The sequence below is a fragment of the Chlamydotis macqueenii genome, chromosome Z (assembly GCF_036417535.1).
Source record: "Chlamydotis macqueenii isolate bChlMac1 chromosome Z, bChlMac1.mat, whole genome shotgun sequence".
NCBI lineage: Eukaryota > Metazoa > Chordata > Aves > Otidiformes > Otididae > Chlamydotis > Chlamydotis macqueenii.
Window position 1 is genome coordinate 785,815 of NC_141593.1, and position 18,283 is coordinate 804,097.

The window sequence follows — 18,283 nt, forward strand, 5'->3', positions numbered from 1 at the left end:
CTCACCAACAGAGGAAACAATTGTGGCTACGCCAAGCAATAAAAGGAAGAGTCAAACCTTGCTCAGGCAGAAGCGGTGTGATTTTTCACTTATACATAACGTTTTGATACCCTAGCAATAGGTGTATTAGATAACATCTGTTCTTTGTTGTAATCTGCACAGGGATAATGTTCTCTGCATTTGTCCGAGCTAAAAAAAAAAATTAAAATTAAAAAAAAAAATCACCTCTAGGCAAAGCAAGCATGGAAAATTCCAGCCCCAACCAAAAGGACAGTTTTTCACAAGGTTAACAACATAGGAAAACAGAGTCCTAAAATTCCAGCAGGACCTTAACAACAGCACGGCGAAGGCTGCTCCTCACCAGGATCCACCGATCTGCCCTCAGCACCTTTGTTCTCCACTCAATCTGTTGATACCGCGCAAAACTCACATCCCTATTGTGTTCGCTGCACTTGAGTGCATTATGTAAAGAGCTATCTACTAAAAAAGGGAATTCTAATCAGCTCGAGACACTTTGCTTCTCTTTAGGCTCCAGCTCTTTGAAATAAAGATTCTGTATCAATATTAAACACGCATGCTTATGCAATAAGCAAATCAAAAGAGGTTCATGAATGCAAAGCGAGAAGAAACTCCTTCCAGGAGCAATCTGGCTGAGATAAGAAGAAGAGGGCCAGAAGGACAAGTTGCCTACTTATCATGACGTTGGGAGCGTGAAAACACGTTTAGTTTTACAGGGCAGTATAGCTATTTTAACGACCTCGCACGGAATTACCTGCGCTACTGCACGAAGTAACAAGAGTCTCACAATGTAAAAGATGACAGCTGAGCCTGAAATCACTCTTGCCTGCTGACAGTGGAACACCATTCTTAACCAGGACAACTTGGGAAGCGGTGGTAAAAGACACCGCGATCCTACTCGGGCCGTATGTGTTTGACAAGGCTTGGTTTGCAGTAGGACAATCTGGGCTCTACGTAATAACACATCTAACCCACAGCTAGGTTACCCCAGGAATTAACCCGCCTTCCGCGGCAAAAAACCTGTACGACAGAACTATGCAGCAAGTCACAAACCTCCCCCCAAAAACCCACACCCCCAGAAACGGGGATGGGAGGGAAAAGCAGTAAAGAAGGAATAGTCTTGAATTAACACCCCTTGCGCCGAGCAGGCCTGTGGTACCTGAAAATCAGCTAAAAGCACGGTTCTCTGTTAGTGCAAAGAAGATGGCAGATTTTGGAGAACTAAACGCGAAGCAGCTCAAATAAAACCATCTAGGGCATTTTCCAGCGTGCAGGACACAGCACGAAGAGAGCAGTCTGCACCAGTGGAAAGTTTAACTGAGGACAGGACGGCCTGTACGAGAGGGCACTAAGATTTTTAAAAAATAATACTACTAAAAGTTTGGGGGCGTGAGGAGGGATCAGGTTTGGGTTTTCTTCTCGCTCAGGGAAAGCGGGGAAGGAGCCGGGGAGGGGAACCCGGCGCGGTGGGGCCGAGAAGCTCCCGGGGAGGGGGTAAGGGAGGGGGGTGCCCCGGCTCCCCGCAGCGAAAGCCGACGGGGACCCGCCGGGGCCCATAGGCGGCGGGGAAGGGGGCAGGATTGGGGGGGCGGGGGAGGGGTTCGCGCTGCGGGCGGCCTCGGCGGGCGGGCGGGAGCCGAGAGCGGATGTTACCTGGGCCGCGGGCGGCGGCGGAGCGGCTGCTCTCCGGGCGCGGCCTGCGGCTGTGGTGAGGGGTGGCGGCGGCGGCGGCGGGCGGAGTGTGGCGGGGGGGGGAGGGCGGGGAGCCTGCCCCTCGCCTCAGCCGGCCCCGGTGCGGCGGAGCGGGCCAGGCCTCCGCCCCCCCGCCCTCCCCTCCCCGGGCTGCGGCCCGGCCGGGCTGGCGGGGCGGAGCTCACAGGCCCGCGGGATAGGGGAGGGGGGGACCCGGCCGCCCGGTGCCGGCCGCCGCCGCCTTCTTGTTGCTGTTGTTGTTGTTGTTGTTGTTGCCGCGGCTCCGGCCGCTCGCACTCCGCGGCCGCCGCCGACACGTCCAGCCGCCCCCGCGCATGCGCGACATCCGGGTAACACCACCACCACCCCCCCCGCCGCCGCCGCCGCTGCCGCGGCTACAGCCGAGCGCCTCCGCGCCGCCGCCGCCCGGCCGCTACTGCGCCTGCGCGCCCGCCGCCCCGCGGTTGTGGGGCGGCCGGCAGCCGGAGAGCGAGGCGGGCGGGCGCGTTCGGGGTTTATTTTTGCGGTTGGCGTCCGGCGGCGGCGCGGCGGGCAGTGCTCCTGGGACCGCCAGCACGGCCCCAAAAAGGTACAGCTCCAAAAATGCACCCTCAACGCGTGCGCGGCTCCGCAAACGCACCCCCTGTAAGTGCAAAAACACGAAAATGCAGTCCTCATAAATGCAGATTTACACATTTTACAGGTAAATGCAACCCCCGTAACTGTAAAACCCCACAAATGCAACCCCCAGAAGTTGAAGGCCCTGCAAATGCAACCCCAGTAAACCCGCAAATGCAGCCTCCGAAAGTGCAGAGCCCTGCAACTGAACCCCCCATAAATGTATGGCCGCAGCAACACAACCCCCACCAGTGCAAAGCCCTGCAAATGCAACCCCCACAATTGCAAAACCCCACAATTGCAACCCCCAGAAGCTGCAAGGCCTGCAAATGCAACCCCAAAAACCTCACAGCACTGCAAACGCAACCCCCCGAAGTGCAGAGCCCCACAAATCCAACCCCCACAAATGCACCGGGCCGCAAATGCAACTGCTTTTCCCATTCCTCGTCACCTCATCCAGCAAAAGCAAGCTCTCCGAAGGAATCCTGCAGAAAAGGAAAAGATTAATTTTTTAAAAAAACCATCAGGTTACATCTTTCCAGCTTTGTGGTGCTGGGCCACCACTGAAATATAAAGTAGAAGGGAAAAGGTGCACAAAATACTGTACCCACAGCAAAACACCAAGCGGGGTGTTTGGGCAGGGGCTGGTGTGCTACCGCAGCTCCTCTCATATGAAGAACCAAGAACGGTGGAAATTTATAGAAATTGTTCCAGTGCCATACTGAAATGTCTTGCTCACGTGACTAAGTCATGTATAGTCACTTCCCCATCCTTAGGAAGAACTTAAGGATGAAAAGTGATGTAAAATGATGCGGTATTTGTCGTCTTTTCCTGGGTAGGTGTAATTGAGGCCTCTTCACAGAAGGATTTGCTGAGTGCGTTGCAAATTATCTATTTCTGGAGGTTTTTGAAGCGCGACGGGTGGGAGACGAGAGCCCTCCTGCAGGACTCAGGGAGCACGGCGCCGCAAATCCATGTCCTCAGAGGCCGCCTACGCCAGCCTCTGTGCCGGCAGGTTACGCAGCAGCACTTACCCTCCCTCTCCAACACAGAGCATTTAAAAAACAACAAGTCGGTAAATAATTTGCAATTTGTAAGGACAGTCTCTCGCCTCTTGGGCTTGCAGAACCAGCTGCAGCCCCTTATCACGGGAGATGGTGTGCTCAAATATGGGGATGAAAGCTGCAAAATGTGAATTTTGGGATTCCCCGTTGGCTGTATAATGGCAAATAATAAGTCTAAATATAATATATTAAATCTCCTTCTGCTGGCAGTAGCCCTAGTTTACTTGCAAGGCATTCCATGCACCACATCGCATTGGGATGCAGCAAACTGCTGTTACCAACACCTCTTCAACAGGCAGCCATCTTTAGAGGCAGAAATTTTGGTTTTTAAGAGCGGAGGTGAAGGGGTATTGGGAAATTCAGTGCAATCTTGCACCTTATTTCACAAGCAGGTGCGAAGACGCTGCAAATTCAACAAGGAAATCCCCAGCGATGACACTGTAGCTGGGTTACGGGGCAGCGTGAGTAACTCACTTCGATAGCGTGTATTAAATCTGACAGGATCGGAATTATCTTAAAAGTACTGTGCGCGTTGTGGTAACCCTCTGTGTTTATACGCATCTCTGTTCCGAGGTTCAGAAATCAATCGTCACGATGTCCTACTCAACTGGATGGCAAAACGTGGAATTTGGGGTTGTGCCCGCTGCTGAGCCGGTGCCACGGTTGGTCTCTGGTGCTCCAAGCTCGGCATGGTGTCCACGAGCCTCCACGGCTGTTGGGGACGCGCGGCAATTCCCGCAGCATCCAGCACTCAAGGAAAGGGCTGTCCTGGAGCTGTAAAGGGACTGGGGTGACCACCTCATAGTTATCCAAACCCAAACAGCTCCAGCAATAATTAGTCGTAGCAAGGACCTTTGTAGGCCATTAAGGTGATTTTGAAAGGCTGCAGAGATACCACGTCCAACGAAACAGTGCTTTTCCCAGCCACCTAAGCTCCTTTGAATTCAAACCATTTTTCAAATATCAAATACTGGTACTAGCAGGATCAATGTAACATGTTGTGGTTTAGCATCCATCCCTGTCTCCCTCCCCAAAATGTTACTTTGCTCGAATTTCTGCAACTTGTTCTACCTCAAGATCCCGATCAATATGTTTTTATTATTAATAAAAAATGCATTAAGTTGTTCTAGTGACTTCGTGCCAAGCCACCGATTTTCATGAGACCTGGATCAGTCCTACCACCCGGCCAGAAATTTGATTTCTAGAGTGAAACCATCCGAGGTAAATAATTAATATCCTTTTCCTTATAAATGAACGTAATTCAGTAAGTGCAAATTATTTTAAAAGTCTGTTTTAAAAAAAAAAAAATAAAAAATGCTCCCAAATGAATATTATGTTTTTCCTACACAGATGAAGAGTCGCACCGCGGGGAGTGGCGGAACCTCCTCTAGCATCAAGGATCCCAGCGGGATTCAGAGCCCAGCCTCCATCTCGGGCTCTCCATCCTCCACACAGCCTGCACCATGCTGAGAGCATGTAGGTAACCTACTCCTCAACCTTTTTGCAAGCTCATGCAGATCTCAGAAGAAGGAAAATCTCCTTCCCTCTCCCCCTTCAAGCAGTGCTCATCCATTCAGTTAGCAGCTACACGTAAAACACAGGAACATCGCCGCTGTTACAAAACTCTTCACATCTTATTTCCTCCTTCCTCCTCTTTCCCATAACATAAAAAACTTCTTTCGCAGTTTATCGAGTCCCTCCGCTGGTACCAGCTAAAAAAGGAACCAGATTTAGAGGAACTCTGCCAGGAAAGCAGAAGAATTTTTAAAATAAGTTGTTCAAAGCTAAAAAAAAAAAAAAAAGAAAAAAGTCTTCATTTACATACCCAGAGCTTGTTAAAACACCCTCCCGGTCCTGACGAGACCAGAGTCCTTTACCTGCTGTCAGCCAAGATACTCTCAGGCAAATATATTTTAATGCAAAGGAATTTTGTTCTCTGGTAACTAACAAACGGTTAATGGCAAGATAAACTCACTGAGAAAACAGACAATTTATGGTCCAAATTTCTCTGTCCTTACTGGCGCACATGTTCCCACTAATTTAACTCAGGTCTCACTGGCAGTCAGATTTATGACGTAATTTCGTATCCAGACCTAGAGAGGAGCAGACCACGGCAAGCGAAGACACATGGGTCTGCTATGAAGGGGACAACTGTAACGCTTACAAATACTAAAACATATTAAACTGAAAAGATAGGAATTTCACCTAGCTCCAGCACTGAACCTGCCCTCTTTCACCAACATACCAAAAGGAAACTCTTTTTTAAAATGACAGCTCTGTAATTAATCTGGCCTTCAGTACCGACTAGGCAACTCGCAGCTTTTCTTCTCAGCTTAGACGAAACAAGCGTTTCCATCCTCGATGGTCCCTACAGAATAAACTTCCATTAAAAATGCACTAACACATCAACTCCACGGAACAAAATCCCCAGATCTAATGCCTGGAGAGGACCTGGCCTGCCGCTTTGATTCGGTAACGCTTCCCCTTGCTGTTCTTTATCCAAATCGACCCGTTCTTATTTAGGATTTAGATCCTAAAACACAGGTAGGATGTAGCTATGTGGTAGGGTTGAGCCAGTGTTATCAGCTCACTGCTGCCAAAAAGGCGGGTCCCAAGCAGCTCCCCATTTCTGGCCAAGCACTTCTTTGTTCAGCCCTTGTATAAGTCACACAACAGAACAGCTTCACTTGGTAACGCGGCCAAAAATCAGCCCAGAGGCTGTTTTCTTGCAGGCTAGCAAGAACCAAGCGGTTGGTTAGTCAGGGGCACGGAGGAGCGATGCTCCCTCCGCGCCGAGAGCCTGCGCCATCGATTCATCTCGCCCATCTGCCCACACCCTCTCTAATTTGAATGGGAACTGAAGATATTCCTGAATTCACAGCAATTAACTAACCACACGAATGCAAAAATGCATTTACCGCTGGGACGGATAACCCGGTTCTGGAGCGGCATGATCCCACCGTGGGGAGATGAGCTGCAGCGGTGGGTGCGCACATTTCAGGTTGCGTAGGATTCTGGGTTGTCCCTTCTTATTACTTCCAGCCTTTGATTTTGTCATTTGCAGGTGGTATCCAGTGAATTTCCACAAAGCCTTGAAGTTGTTCCCTAAACTTCGTATCAAAACTGTGAATGGCTTAGAAATAGGAATTTTTCAATTCCAACTCAACAAAAGTACAAGCACAAACTCTAGCAGCTGTACTTAAACCTGCCAGAATTTTCAGTGTTTATTAGAAAGCGAGGAAGTGTTTCAGCTTTCAGGAAGCCCTGCTACGGGGAACATATTTAGGGCAGATTTTTCAAAAACACTGATTTTACTTTTGATGAGAAAATCGAGTTAAAATTTGGGACACTCCAACTTCTAGCTTGTTTTGAGGTGGGAAGAAAAGGAGATAAAAGTTGGTGTACATGTGCCTTAACTGAAATAATAACGTCATTGCAGAAACAGACTGGCTCAAGTTCCTCCCGTTGGAGTATTTCTACAAACACAAATACGCTCTCATCAGGAAAATTTGCCTTTGAAAATGCACTCTGGAGGAACACTTTAGGAAAGAACACTTGTCATCTGCCTGACGACTTCCCGAGCGTACCTCCAAAACTTTTCTAATGCGGGGAACAGGTATGCAAACTTAGCACTCACGCTTCAGAACTTCAAATGAATCACGTTGTGAAGAGCGATTCATTGCTGACAGGAAGACCAAGCTATATTTATTTATAAGAAAACTTCACATGCAAAAGGAGAACTTTAAGATCTCCTCGATTTGAGCGCAGCAACATCCCTAATCATAAACACTTGGCAGAGTTATAAATACTTTATTAGTTTCAGTGTAATAGTCCTCTTACATAGAAATTGCGTAACGATGCCAAAATGCTGTATGCAGGTTTGAAATAGATGCTATTCAAACAGGCAAGAGATCTTAAATTCTAGTGCAGAGCACAAACCTTCTCGAGGGCTGTATTGAGACAAATGATTCAGTGCTCTGCTCCGGTCCAAGAAAAACCCCCGGGCTCGGAAGGCTTGCGTCACGCTACACGTTCGGTTTCTGGGGAAGCGAAGTGTAGGAAACCATCACTTAGGAACTTATTCTAAGTTCCAGATGTCTGGGTGTCCTTTTTTGTTCTGGCTTTACAAAAGCAACACTAACTGCAGCTGGTACTCTCTCCAGTTTGCAATGTGACACAGAAGAGAAAATTTGTGTATCAGAAACTCTACCGTTATTTTTAAGTGCTATCCAACACCATCCTCCTTCACGTCTTCATACAGAGCTTGTTAACACTACTATTTTTGCTTTTTCATTGGAATTTCTATTGTCATAAAATCCTCAGCCAGTGTTACTTCTTGACCATCTAACACTGCCTCTGCCTGTCTCTTCAGTTCGGTGACGTCCGTATCTCCCTCACCTCTCTGAGCAGCCGGTTTATACCGCTGACTGAAGTGAGTCAAAACCAGTTTCTTAACTTTACACAATTTTGCAAAATCCGATGCCATTTTTGGAGTGCTGTGACCATGCTCTCTGGCCTTTTCCTCTTGGGTATCATCTAAAGTGGCTTCGTGTATCAGTATATCTGCCTCACAGCAAAGCTTCGTGGCCGCATCTCCAACCACCCCTGAGCAATCCCCCAAAATGCAAATTTTTCTTCCAGGGATAGGGTCTTCCAAGACGTCTGACGGAGAAATCGTTGCTCCATTTTCTAGAACAATTGCGGTCCCATTCTTCAGTTTCCCATATAAAGGACCTGGCTGAACTCCTGGTAAATAAAGGTAAAAAAGTCCCTAAGGATTATGATCACTTAAGAAAAGATACACTATATAGAGAGAACTGTCTCACTGAAAAAAAAATACAACCTCAATATAAATAGCAATTGATATTTCACATCCTTCATACAAATAAAGAGTCTGTAATGTCAGCAGGAAGTGTGTTTGAAGAAAAGCTACATTCTGCATATTAAAGTCAATAAAGTCATGCAAATAAACTGTCCATACGTTTCTCTGAGAGCCGCGTTATGCTTTTTAAACCGTAACATCCGAACTTGTTTGCTCTTCTCAGTTTGAGAATAGTCTGCAATACTCATTGGGCTAGCATTACACACCAATTCAGACTGCTGCGTGGGTACGAAGTATTAAAATGTCTTTAAGAAAAAACGGAAAATTGAATTCAAATGGATCAGAGAGAGAGACAGCAGCTAGAATCCCTAGAAAGGCGGTCATCAAAAAGATTGCAGCTACCTGTGAACCCGATTTTGTTCCATTTGCTGAAAACTGGACAGCTTGAACACATGCATTTAGGCATTTAAAAAAATAAAAAGAGGAAAAATAAGTCAAAGTAGTTACCAAGGTCTTTCAGTTTCTGTACATTGAGTTTACCGGCACGGGGCTTCTCTTCTACCACAAAGCCAAAGGAAGGAATGCGGTGAAATAGGCGAAACGCTTTCAGAACCAGCTGCTCATCCTCAACCAGCAAGTAGGAGTTTTCTACTGGATCCAAGTGGAGTATTCTTCCTTGTGTTCCCTGGGGAGAGACCTCATCTCTGTCCAAGAAAGAAAACTCTCGGAATTCTTCTGCAGGGCACTGGTCCCGTGTCGGTACCAGTTCATGAACAGCGTAGGGAAAGAGAAGTTGTGAGTGGGAGAGCTCCATGCTCCTCCATATGAAGTTTCGCAGTCCTAATGGTCCATAAATATCAACAGCTGGTTTGTTTGGGTCAGGGCTGCTTTGGAGGCTAAGCGTACACAGCAGGCCAGGAAGTCCAAAAAAGTGGTCACCGTGAAGATGAGTTATGAAAATCTTGGTAATTCTGCCTACGGATTAGAATAACAGGAAAAGAAAAACAAACCAGGAAAAGACAGGGAAATAAATGAACACTGTAGCAAGCCAAAAATGATCACTTTTTGTCAAGAGGTAGCAAATAAGGAGAGAAATTAAAATAAAACCAATGTATAAGAAATAAATCCCAAACCACAACGTGGGTTTTTTTTCCACAGTAGCGATAAAGTTTCCCCCCAAGGATTTCTCAGGAAAAGACTGCCAAGACAGAAGTTTCAGTTGCTTCTAAGCAAAACGTGCTACAAGCATGAAGCAGAATCAAGCGGTGACATCTGCCACATTAAAACGCAAAGAAGTGCTGGAAAGTGGTTGTGCTTTCATACACTGCATGGAAACTACAGCTTAATGAGAAACACGAAGTGGAATCTGTCATGTTCCTAGTTTTTAATTCAGCACATGAAGTGACCTTAATTTAAACAACAAAAGCATTCAGTTTTGATTTCAAGGTTTTTTTAAAGGCAAGAACCCACCGTTCCTGACCAGTTTGTTTTGAACAGGTGAAAGACTGCACTTAAAGATTTGGGCTTTGTTTTGTGTCCGAGTTTGTCTCACTCCAGCTCTCAGGCACTGCGCACTGCCCTTCCTCGATTAAAAAAGCCCAGAATTTTCTCTCACTACAGACACGTGTACTCAGTCTCCTCTGCTAGCTGAGCTTCCACTTCCTCATGGCAAGGCATTTTCTCCAGCACCTGTTAGGACCGAGCAACAGGAGGGACAGAATCTCTTTGTTTTAAGAACAATCTAGTAAAACTCAGTAAATTTAGTAAAAAGTAGTCTATTCACTTGGTCATTAAACCCTCTGATAGCTTCAGATTTTGGGGGAGGAGGAGGTTGCTTTTCTGTTTATAACTGAGAATTCCATCTTTGTAACTCGAGAGTCAGAAGTCTGCTCTGGCTGCTGTAGCAACTGAAGGCAAGTCTGTCCAATATCTGTGGACAGGAAGACTCGCAGCAGTTTAAACTGTGCCAGTTTAAAGCTGGTCTGTGGTCCACGTTTGAAATTACAAAGCCCAATAAATTAACTCAGGAGAGTCTGGTTCTCGAACACAATTCTTTACCAAAGGGTAATCAAGGCTTACTGCACAGCAGGTTCAGCAACTGCAACCCATACGCAGCACCTTCAGATGCTCATGCATGTTTAGCGTGTATTCAAATACCACGAGCACGAGGACAAAGAGTTTTGTTTAGATCTCAGGAAACTTTTCCCCTTCCCTCATCACAATACCTTTCAACAGCACAAACCTGCTTTGAGATGGCTCTTCATGAATTGTGTTTGAGTTCCCTCCCCGCAGTCAAAGAGCCAGCACTCTCCTTCCCTGCGAAGCACTAATGCCGATGCTCCTCTTGTTGGAGAGGGATACGCTGAGCCTGTGCCGAGGAAAGTTATATCCATCGACATCTTAATTATGTTGGTACGCCACCTGAAAGAGAGATTTTGAGCCGCTAAACGTATGTATTTATGCTGGGAAAGACACATTTTTACTTTAAATGAAGGCATTCTGTGTACTTCAGCACGAGGATCAAATTCCCGTTCCCTCCAAAAAATAAAAATAAAACCTCCCTGGAGCAGGACCTGACTCTCAGACAACACAATATTTACAAGCAGCAGATGTCCTTTTTAGATCAACAGAAGGTTGTGAACGCGCAGCCCAAATCTAAGACCTTGTTCGTTACCTATGGAAATAGCCCTATCCGGTTGGAAATGCTCTAATCTTTAAACCCAGAGTTATTTCTTTCTTCTTCATCTTATTTAAACTTTGAATTTTTCTACATGCGCTTTCCTCTAAAAGCCTTTTCAGAATGACTACCACCAAACAGCCACTGCTGACATTTAAATGCCGTTACGGGATGTCAGGAGTGGGTAGTGCAGCACGGCAGAGGGGAAAGATTCACTCCCCTCAAAACAACTTCAGAGACCGCAAGAGGCAGGAGCGACCTCATTTACTTTACCTTTCTAACGGCATCCTTGAAAAAGACCCCTCTTTCACTCCTCATCAGTCTAAAGTGAAGAATTAAACACTACCAGATCTTTTATGTAGCCCGAAGGCTGTGCTAGTTCACAGGACACCTGTTGTGGTTGAGGATCTATACAATCAGCAGCCATACCCTGTGGTTTATGCATCCGCTGTCCTGTCCAGACAAGGAGCCTGGCGGGTCCTCAGGAGCAGGACAACCTTCCAAAAGCCAGGTTAGGAGCGGAACCTCCACCTGCACGACTCTTTGAGGTGGTCTGGCCTTGCAGGGTGTGCCTTCTCCAGCCTTGGTCTTCCTAGACTTAGTTCCTACCTCAGATGTACTTCCATCTCATTTCAAACTCCAGGTGCCTCAACAGCTTCAGATACCTTTCAAGTGAAAGAAATACCATTTCTTTTCAGGTTTAGTTGCGTTTAGAGGCACTCCAAAGGAGGGCAGTCCTTTCCCCAGTGTGCTAGCGGGGTCCTGCCAAGCACACCGGGGTGCCACAAGTAATTATCTGACCTTGGGGGGCGGGGGGAGGGTGATAAAGGTCCATCACACCCCGAAAAGGCAGAAACAAATATTTTGCCTCTTTTGTCTCGGTGTAAAAGCAGATGGAACAACTTATCAGCTGACCCGGCCTCGGCCGTGGATCTGTGTCCCTGAGGGCCAGCCAGGTCGGCTCCAACCCCTCCCGCCCGCCCGGCCACCCGCACTCACCGCCCCGCCGGGCCCGGCCCCGCCGCCTCCACCACCCCCCCGCCCCGCCCCCAACCCCGGGCCCGCGGCGGGGGTAAGGCCGAGGGGAGATGCTCCCGGGGACGCAGGGGCTCGGTTAGGAAAAGCGCAGGGCCCAGGCCCGCCGCCCGGGCCTACCTCCTCCCGCGGGCCCGGGCCCGCCTCCCCGCGCGGCGCTGCGGGGCGGGAAAAGGGCGGGCGGCGGCGCGGGGCGGGCCCCGCCGGGACCGGGAGCTGCCGTCAAACTCGTTTGGTTTTGTTTTTTTTTTTTTGTTAAAAGAGGGATGTAGGTCCCTCCGTGCCCTCACAAAGGACCTCTTCATCCGGGCTGTCAGGCCAGGTGTTCTACAAAACCAGTTTTGAGCTAAAATTTTAATTCCTTTACCTGCAGGCTGATTTGTTTGCCGATCATTTGCAAGGGACAAAAGGAAAAAAAGGTAAATAATGTCGGTGATTGAGGCAATTCCTTACCAAGTCTGTGTAGATCGAGTGTTATTGTTTCAGAAAAAAAACAAAATCAAATGTAGTTTAGGCAAAGGGAATGCATTTTACTAAGAAAATAGAAGACCAGAACACACATTATTCAATAGAGTTACAACATTATAAAGCAGGAAAAAAAATCCCCAACCAGTTCACATTTAAATACAATTTTAGTTTCAGCTGAACAACAGCCGTCCCAGGTGAAGTCAGCCCCAGATGGATGAGGCTACAACTGCTCTCACAAACACCCCCAAACTTTTATTTCTGTAAGGTAGGTATGTTTAAGATAGAAACCAATGTAAATTATTTTGACATTTTATTTCTTGACAAACTGGCCATCTAGCCCTGAAAGTATTCTTATTTCCGTTTTCATTAGAAAGGAACTCCTTAAAGGATGGGTAAGTCAAAGTCAAAGGTGCTCGGAGAGTTCAGTTCAGTCCAGTGGAATATACACACACACCGTAGCGTTCCTGCACCGCAAGCAAAACATCTGTTGCGAGAGTGCCTTTTACATGAGCTGCAGCCATGGAGCACCGTGCCACCAGGTACCGTATCTCCGCATTTACCATCTAGGTGTTAGCACACGTTCCTCCAGAGAAGGCACGAGTAAGCTGCGTCCTCACCGAGTGCTGCGGTTCAGGAAGCGACGGCAGGAAGCAGAGGTCTAAAGCGCGATGAATTTTCCTCGCAGTTCACCCAGAACATCTGCAGGCTTTCTGAGACCATGGTTAACGTGTATTTGGGAGTAGGTAGGTAGGTCAAGGTAGATTCATACAGAATTAGATGTCTCTTCATCAGCCGCAACTGAATTACATCGCTCAAATTCAGCTGTCACATGGGTGCAATTAGAGCTTTACTCTAGATTTTCTCCTTGCTCCAGTATTCAGTGTAACACCAGTCCCTTGCCTATTCTGTACAGCTGTGAAGAAATAGGATAGCAGTATGCATCATCTTAAAAAGAGTCCAAAAATAACAGTGGTTTTCTTAAACTCGGAAACAGCACTGATAGCTGAGACAGGAGTCCAAACTGTACTGTTCTCACAGTCCGATCCAGGAGCCTCGTAGATACCTTTATCCGAATGACAGAGGTGCTCAAATCTGCACCTCTGAAGTCAAGAAGACCCGGAGCAAATGAAAGACAACAACTTTGATTTACTTAGGCCAGAGTCAGCTGAACTAAAATTCACAGTTGTAGCTGTACAATAGTTATCCCCACTCTCCTACAGGAGCACTCACTAAATAGGGCTGCTAATGAAAAACTAAAAGGCATATCATTTATCTTTACAGTTACTACCGGAGGAGTGTGACAAAGGGCTACTTACTCCCTCCTGCAAAACAGTATGAAGACACAGGAAACCTGTTAAACACCGATCTGCAAGTGTCGCTTCATTTTTAGGCTTGGAAAACAAACACAACATCATGAAACATCAGTGTTCATACACATAACCAAGAATTTATGCCAGGAGTCACATTTGGGTTTTAAAAATCTATCATACACAACATTTTAATAATCTTCCTCTATATATCAATTTTTGGCACATGGGCGTATGCTTCAGGAACGAACTTTTGTAACATCTTTGAGCAAGAACACACATATTTCATAGAAGACAGGCTGCGCTCCCTTAGCTACCTTTCTTCTCCTCCCCTAAACGATTCTATACATTACTGCCAAGAGGCTGGCTGAGCCCTGCTCATGCTGATTTTAAGGAAGCAAGTCTTGGACCAGTCCTGGAAAAGACTGAGCTACTGACCTCAGTGGGAGTTTCTGATCCTCTCCGAAGCGTTCCATATATCCCCAATAGTATCCTCACAGAAGACAGAAAGACTCCAATACCATTCGGTGGGCAAAAGTCATCAGAGCTGTGTGGCTAGAACACTCGTCATCCTTTAGGTAACATTTTTTTTAAAGAACAGTATAAGCTTAACTGTGTAAGGGAATTTTCTGTGTAGATAAAGATCAGTAAATGCTTCTGAATAAGCCAGCAAATAGAAAAAAAAATCAGGTTAAGGAGAATACAAAAAAGGACAGTGTGGTTCTTTACTAAGCGGCAAGATCAGCAGTTGTAATTAATTCAAAGACTAATTAGATCTGAAGAATACACAAAACCAAAAATGAATCTGTATATTTTATAAAAAAAAAAAATTAAAATGAAGATGAAAGGGAGAGTAAAATGCACTTAAAACTTTGTGAGCTGACACGTTACCTGTTGCTAACTGAAAACAGTGGCTATATATTAAAGGTAAAATTACGCCGTGTCCATATTGCAAGCCATCGCTGATCCACAGAACCTGATTTAACAAAGTCCACAGGTGCATATGCATAGATGGCACCTAACTGGTACCACTTAGCTGCTCTGTCTGGGACAGGTTAGAGACACACAGTCAGGCCTTCTCCCTCTAGAGCTCCGACCCACCTGCAGCCCCATCAGGGTTGTATTGTGACTGAAGCCTCTGGATCATTTAAAAGATTGTTTTTTCCTCATCTGTGCAGTGGGATTTCCAGAAAAACTATTCAGGAATATCTGTACTTGCAAAAATCCCACTGCCGGCCCGTTCTGAACAATCCCTCTCAGCATCAGCTGACAGGCAGCAGGGAGCCTGTGTCAGGAAGGGAAAGGACTGCACTTCACAAAACAGGCATCTTCCCTCCGCTTGACAGCGGCCATCATGCATTTCCTTCACAGGAGCTCCCTCTGGGAACCAAAACCACTCTTGCCCAGAGCAAGACTCCTGCTGTGCGCAGGTAATGCTATTTTCCCCAGCGCTAGGTTTTCCTGCGTACTATCAGTGCCCACTGATCGTGAGCCATGACTGACTGCACTTCTTGCCTGGAAAAAAAAAAAAAAAAAATCAGACTGAATAGATGGATGCAGATCTTTATTGTGTAAGAGAGAGTTGTATTTACGGACCGACTGCCCTGCCTCTGTGATCACTGTCAGCCGGGACACAAGATCAGTGCATGGGATATTATAGTTACTCATCTGCCTAATTAGTATGTCGGCAGAAGTGAGGAAGCGTGCGTTCCCAATATACGTGAATCCAATGATGCAGAACTCCACTGACACACTGTGACAGGCTTCAGCTAGAGTTGGATTTTCAGAAGGTAAAAATAATTTGTACACTAAATAAATTATTTCTCAGATCACAAATTTAAATACAATAAAAACCAGGCATAGCAAAAATAGATGAAAAAAAGCATTCTTTGTAAAAACATGATATCTGTGTGTTGGTCTTTTTTGTACACCTACTTACATATACAAGCCGCAAATCGCCTATGTCACCCAACCTGGCAACGCAGCGTTTCGAACCCCACCAAACCGCACTTCGCCACAGTTTGATTACGCCATCTTTTCCCCACATCACTATTTTCTGTATTTATATAATCAGTCTTCTTTCCTCACTTAGGTAAAGCCTTCCCAAAGGGTACCGTTCTTTTTATCTAATACATGACCATAATTTTAAAATCAGATGCTAGGCAGTAAGTGCCAGACACCATGTCCAAGGGGGTACGGAAACTATTTTCCCTGTTCCATTCTGGACCTATTCTGCATTTTCCAATACAAATGAGGATATGAGAGAGGCGCTTGCCTTGGCTAAATCTTGAGCAAGCTTTCCTTATCTCTTTGGATTCAAGTTTGCCAGTATAGCACTTGAACATCTATCTGTTTATTGTTCTCCTTTTTTTTTTGTCTTGATGCAGCAAGCTGTGGAACAGCTTCTGTTCCTGATATACCATTGTTCTTGTTACACAGACCAGATTTAGAGAAGTCACGGACTGTAACTATCGCCGTGTGTCCTTGCCTGCTAATACAAAATAACTCAAACCTGATATGAGCAGAACAAAAAGGAATGCACATTGTGGTATCTGTATCAAATGTGCAGTACTACTCATTGCAAGGAAAAATTCAACTCGCAATTTTTGTTTTCACACAAAATCCCTGACAAATTAAACCTGTAAACAGAGTGAGGAAGATGAAGTGATTGTAGAACCACAGAATGGTTTGGGTTAGAAGGGGCCTTAGAGATCATCTAGTTCCTGATCTAGATCAACTTAGAGCTTCTAAGCATTAGGTCTTTCGAGTCCTGTGTTCAAACTAAGCTGAATATACTGGACCGAGACTACAAGAAGTGTTCAATCCTCTGTAAATGTGCGTGTCAATAGCTGCCTGTAACACCTTCTGTTTCAGCTTCCTCGACTGCACGCGAGGGGTTTGTTCAAAGTGGCCAGTGAGTCCACTGAGGAGTTTCTGAGTCAGCGATGTCACGAAAACACCACACACAAGTCTTTTTGTGAGAAGAAGGGTATGCAAGGGAGAAACCAGTGTAGCTCAGAAGAAACAGAACCTTGAAAAAAATTAACAAAGGAAACAAAAATCCTCTGGTACATCACCTTGGAGTGCACTGCAGGAAATCTCCTTGTATAAATCTCTGAAGGATTTCCGTAGATTAGAACGGATCCTGCCTTTACATGATACAATTTATTATGCAACAGCCTAGCTTTGCTTTTAAAAGCTATCAAGTGATTAATATTATCTTCAGGCTTTCCAAGGATAATTTTAACTAGATCACATTTTTCCCGATAACAGATTTCACACAACGAGGAAAACACAAAATACAAACACTGCTGCACACTACGCTGCTCCTTAAAGCACATTCAAAGAAACACAGCAGCCAATGCCACAAGAAAGTCTGGACACGGGCATCTTTGAACACCAGACAAGAGAAAGCCTGTTAAGACGGTCAGATTTGTCTTAAGCCACCTCTTTTTTTTGGACAAATGCTCTCTGGTGATGTCACAGATAATGCAGTGTGACAAGACCAAGACAATTAGAAGACTGATTATTAAAAGCAGAAATAAATCATTCTGGAAATGAGCAGTGATGAGAGAGCTACAGTTCATCATCAAACGCACGTAGCTAAAACTTCATTTATGGAATTCTTTAGTGTGGTGCTGGCTCTAAGCTAGAAATGCAATGACATTATTTAAATTAATTTTGGAGAGCTCTCTGATTCCTGTGATGGATGCCATCATCTGTATAGTTTATCAGGTGCTTGGGAGAGTGTGGAGAAATCTTTATCAAGTGAAAAACAGGGTGGAAGGGAAAAAAAAAAAGACAACAAAATGAGCAAGAATAAATTACAAGACTCAAAGATCATGATTTAAATTGGTCTGAAAAAGGGATCCCTGCAGAGTAGAAGATACTGCCTGAGGAGTGCGATCTTCTGATGCATCAGTGAACCTTAGATTCAGGCCAGTCATACACATCTGGCATGAAGGATTCGTACTCGTATGTCCAAACCTTTGATCGAATGTAGCGGTTCTTGTCTGCAGGCTCAGGGTAATGGAAAGCCATGTTGTTTGCGTACAAAAATTCCATAACCTGGAAAGTTAAACCACCATGCAGTTTGTTCCTTTTACTACATTCACATAACTCCCACGCTTCCCCTGCAGTATGTTTAGGATAAAGACAAACCCCAAAGCCTTTTTACAATTCCCAAGTGCCTTACCTTCAGGGATCTGAAAATTTAATTTCAGAAATCGAAGGAGCATAATTTCGGCCCATCACCACTGCCAAACTGAAGCATCCAACAAGCTCAAGATTTTTATAAGTGCCTCTTATTAAAGGCACAAAGAACAGGGTATTTTGTGCCCAAGCACCTAGTGTTCAGGGGTCATGTGCAATTCAGCAAGTTAATGTCCACATGAAACACTTTTAGTACAGTCCACTTTTATGCTTCATACTCACCTTGACAGCAATATAAATAGAAACTTCCCTGATATTAGACAGCGGAGGATAAAGTCTTCCTTGCGCAAGTTCTTCATCGGTCAACTGTTCTGCCAACGCCTGAGTCAGAAAACAAACAAGTTCTATGTACTGCATCCCAAAGGGGACC

General features: G+C 45.8%; 3 protein-coding genes across 12 annotated transcripts in view; all 3 read right to left on the minus strand.

Moving 5' to 3' along the window:
- SMAD4 (SMAD family member 4) overlaps window positions 1-2,027 on the minus strand; it is a 28,515-nt gene extending 26,488 nt beyond the window's left edge. For 2 of the 3 annotated variants that reach the window (XM_086770510.1, XM_086770509.1), the window contains exon 1: window positions 1,672-2,027. The gene's annotated coding sequence lies outside the window, so the exon portion shown is untranslated. The remainder of the gene's footprint in view (window positions 1-1,671) is intronic. The other variant, XM_086770511.1, reaches the window with a different exon arrangement.
- Window positions 2,028-7,186: 5,159 nt separating this feature from the next.
- ELAC1 (elaC ribonuclease Z 1) lies at window positions 7,187-12,111 on the minus strand. Of its 5 annotated transcripts, none has more exons than XM_086770597.1 (5): window positions 12,047-12,111; window positions 11,321-11,556; window positions 10,457-10,635; window positions 8,722-9,189; window positions 7,187-8,138 (listed from the first exon to the last, which is right to left on the minus strand). In XM_086770597.1, exons 3-5 carry the CDS (start codon window positions 10,611-10,613, stop codon window positions 7,669-7,671), a joined length of 1,095 nt encoding a protein of 364 aa, XP_086626723.1. In that variant the 5' UTR covers window positions 10,614-10,635; window positions 11,321-11,556; window positions 12,047-12,111; the 3' UTR covers window positions 7,187-7,668. The 5 variants fall into 5 exon arrangements, with proteins under 5 accessions (XP_086626723.1, XP_086626726.1, XP_086626727.1 ...); XM_086770600.1 differs by lacking the exon at window positions 12,047-12,111 and adding an exon at window positions 11,891-12,005; XM_086770601.1 differs by lacking the exon at window positions 12,047-12,111 and adding an exon at window positions 11,693-11,829 and having other exon boundaries at window positions 7,187-8,135.
- A 724-nt stretch (window positions 12,112-12,835) lies between these two features.
- The window catches only part of ME2 (malic enzyme 2), a 35,497-nt gene continuing 30,049 nt past the window's right edge, over window positions 12,836-18,283 (minus strand). For 3 of the 4 annotated variants that reach the window (XM_086771522.1, XM_086771520.1, XM_010130678.2), the window contains 2 exons: window positions 18,136-18,234; window positions 15,249-17,769 (listed from right to left, as the gene is read on the minus strand). In XM_086771522.1, the coding sequence (XP_086627648.1) occupies window positions 17,620-17,769; window positions 18,136-18,234 (249 nt within the window). In that variant the 3' untranslated portion in view covers window positions 15,249-17,619. Of the gene's footprint in view, window positions 13,308-15,248; window positions 17,770-18,135; window positions 18,235-18,283 lie in introns of those variants that run through there. The other variant, XM_086771521.1, reaches the window with a different exon arrangement.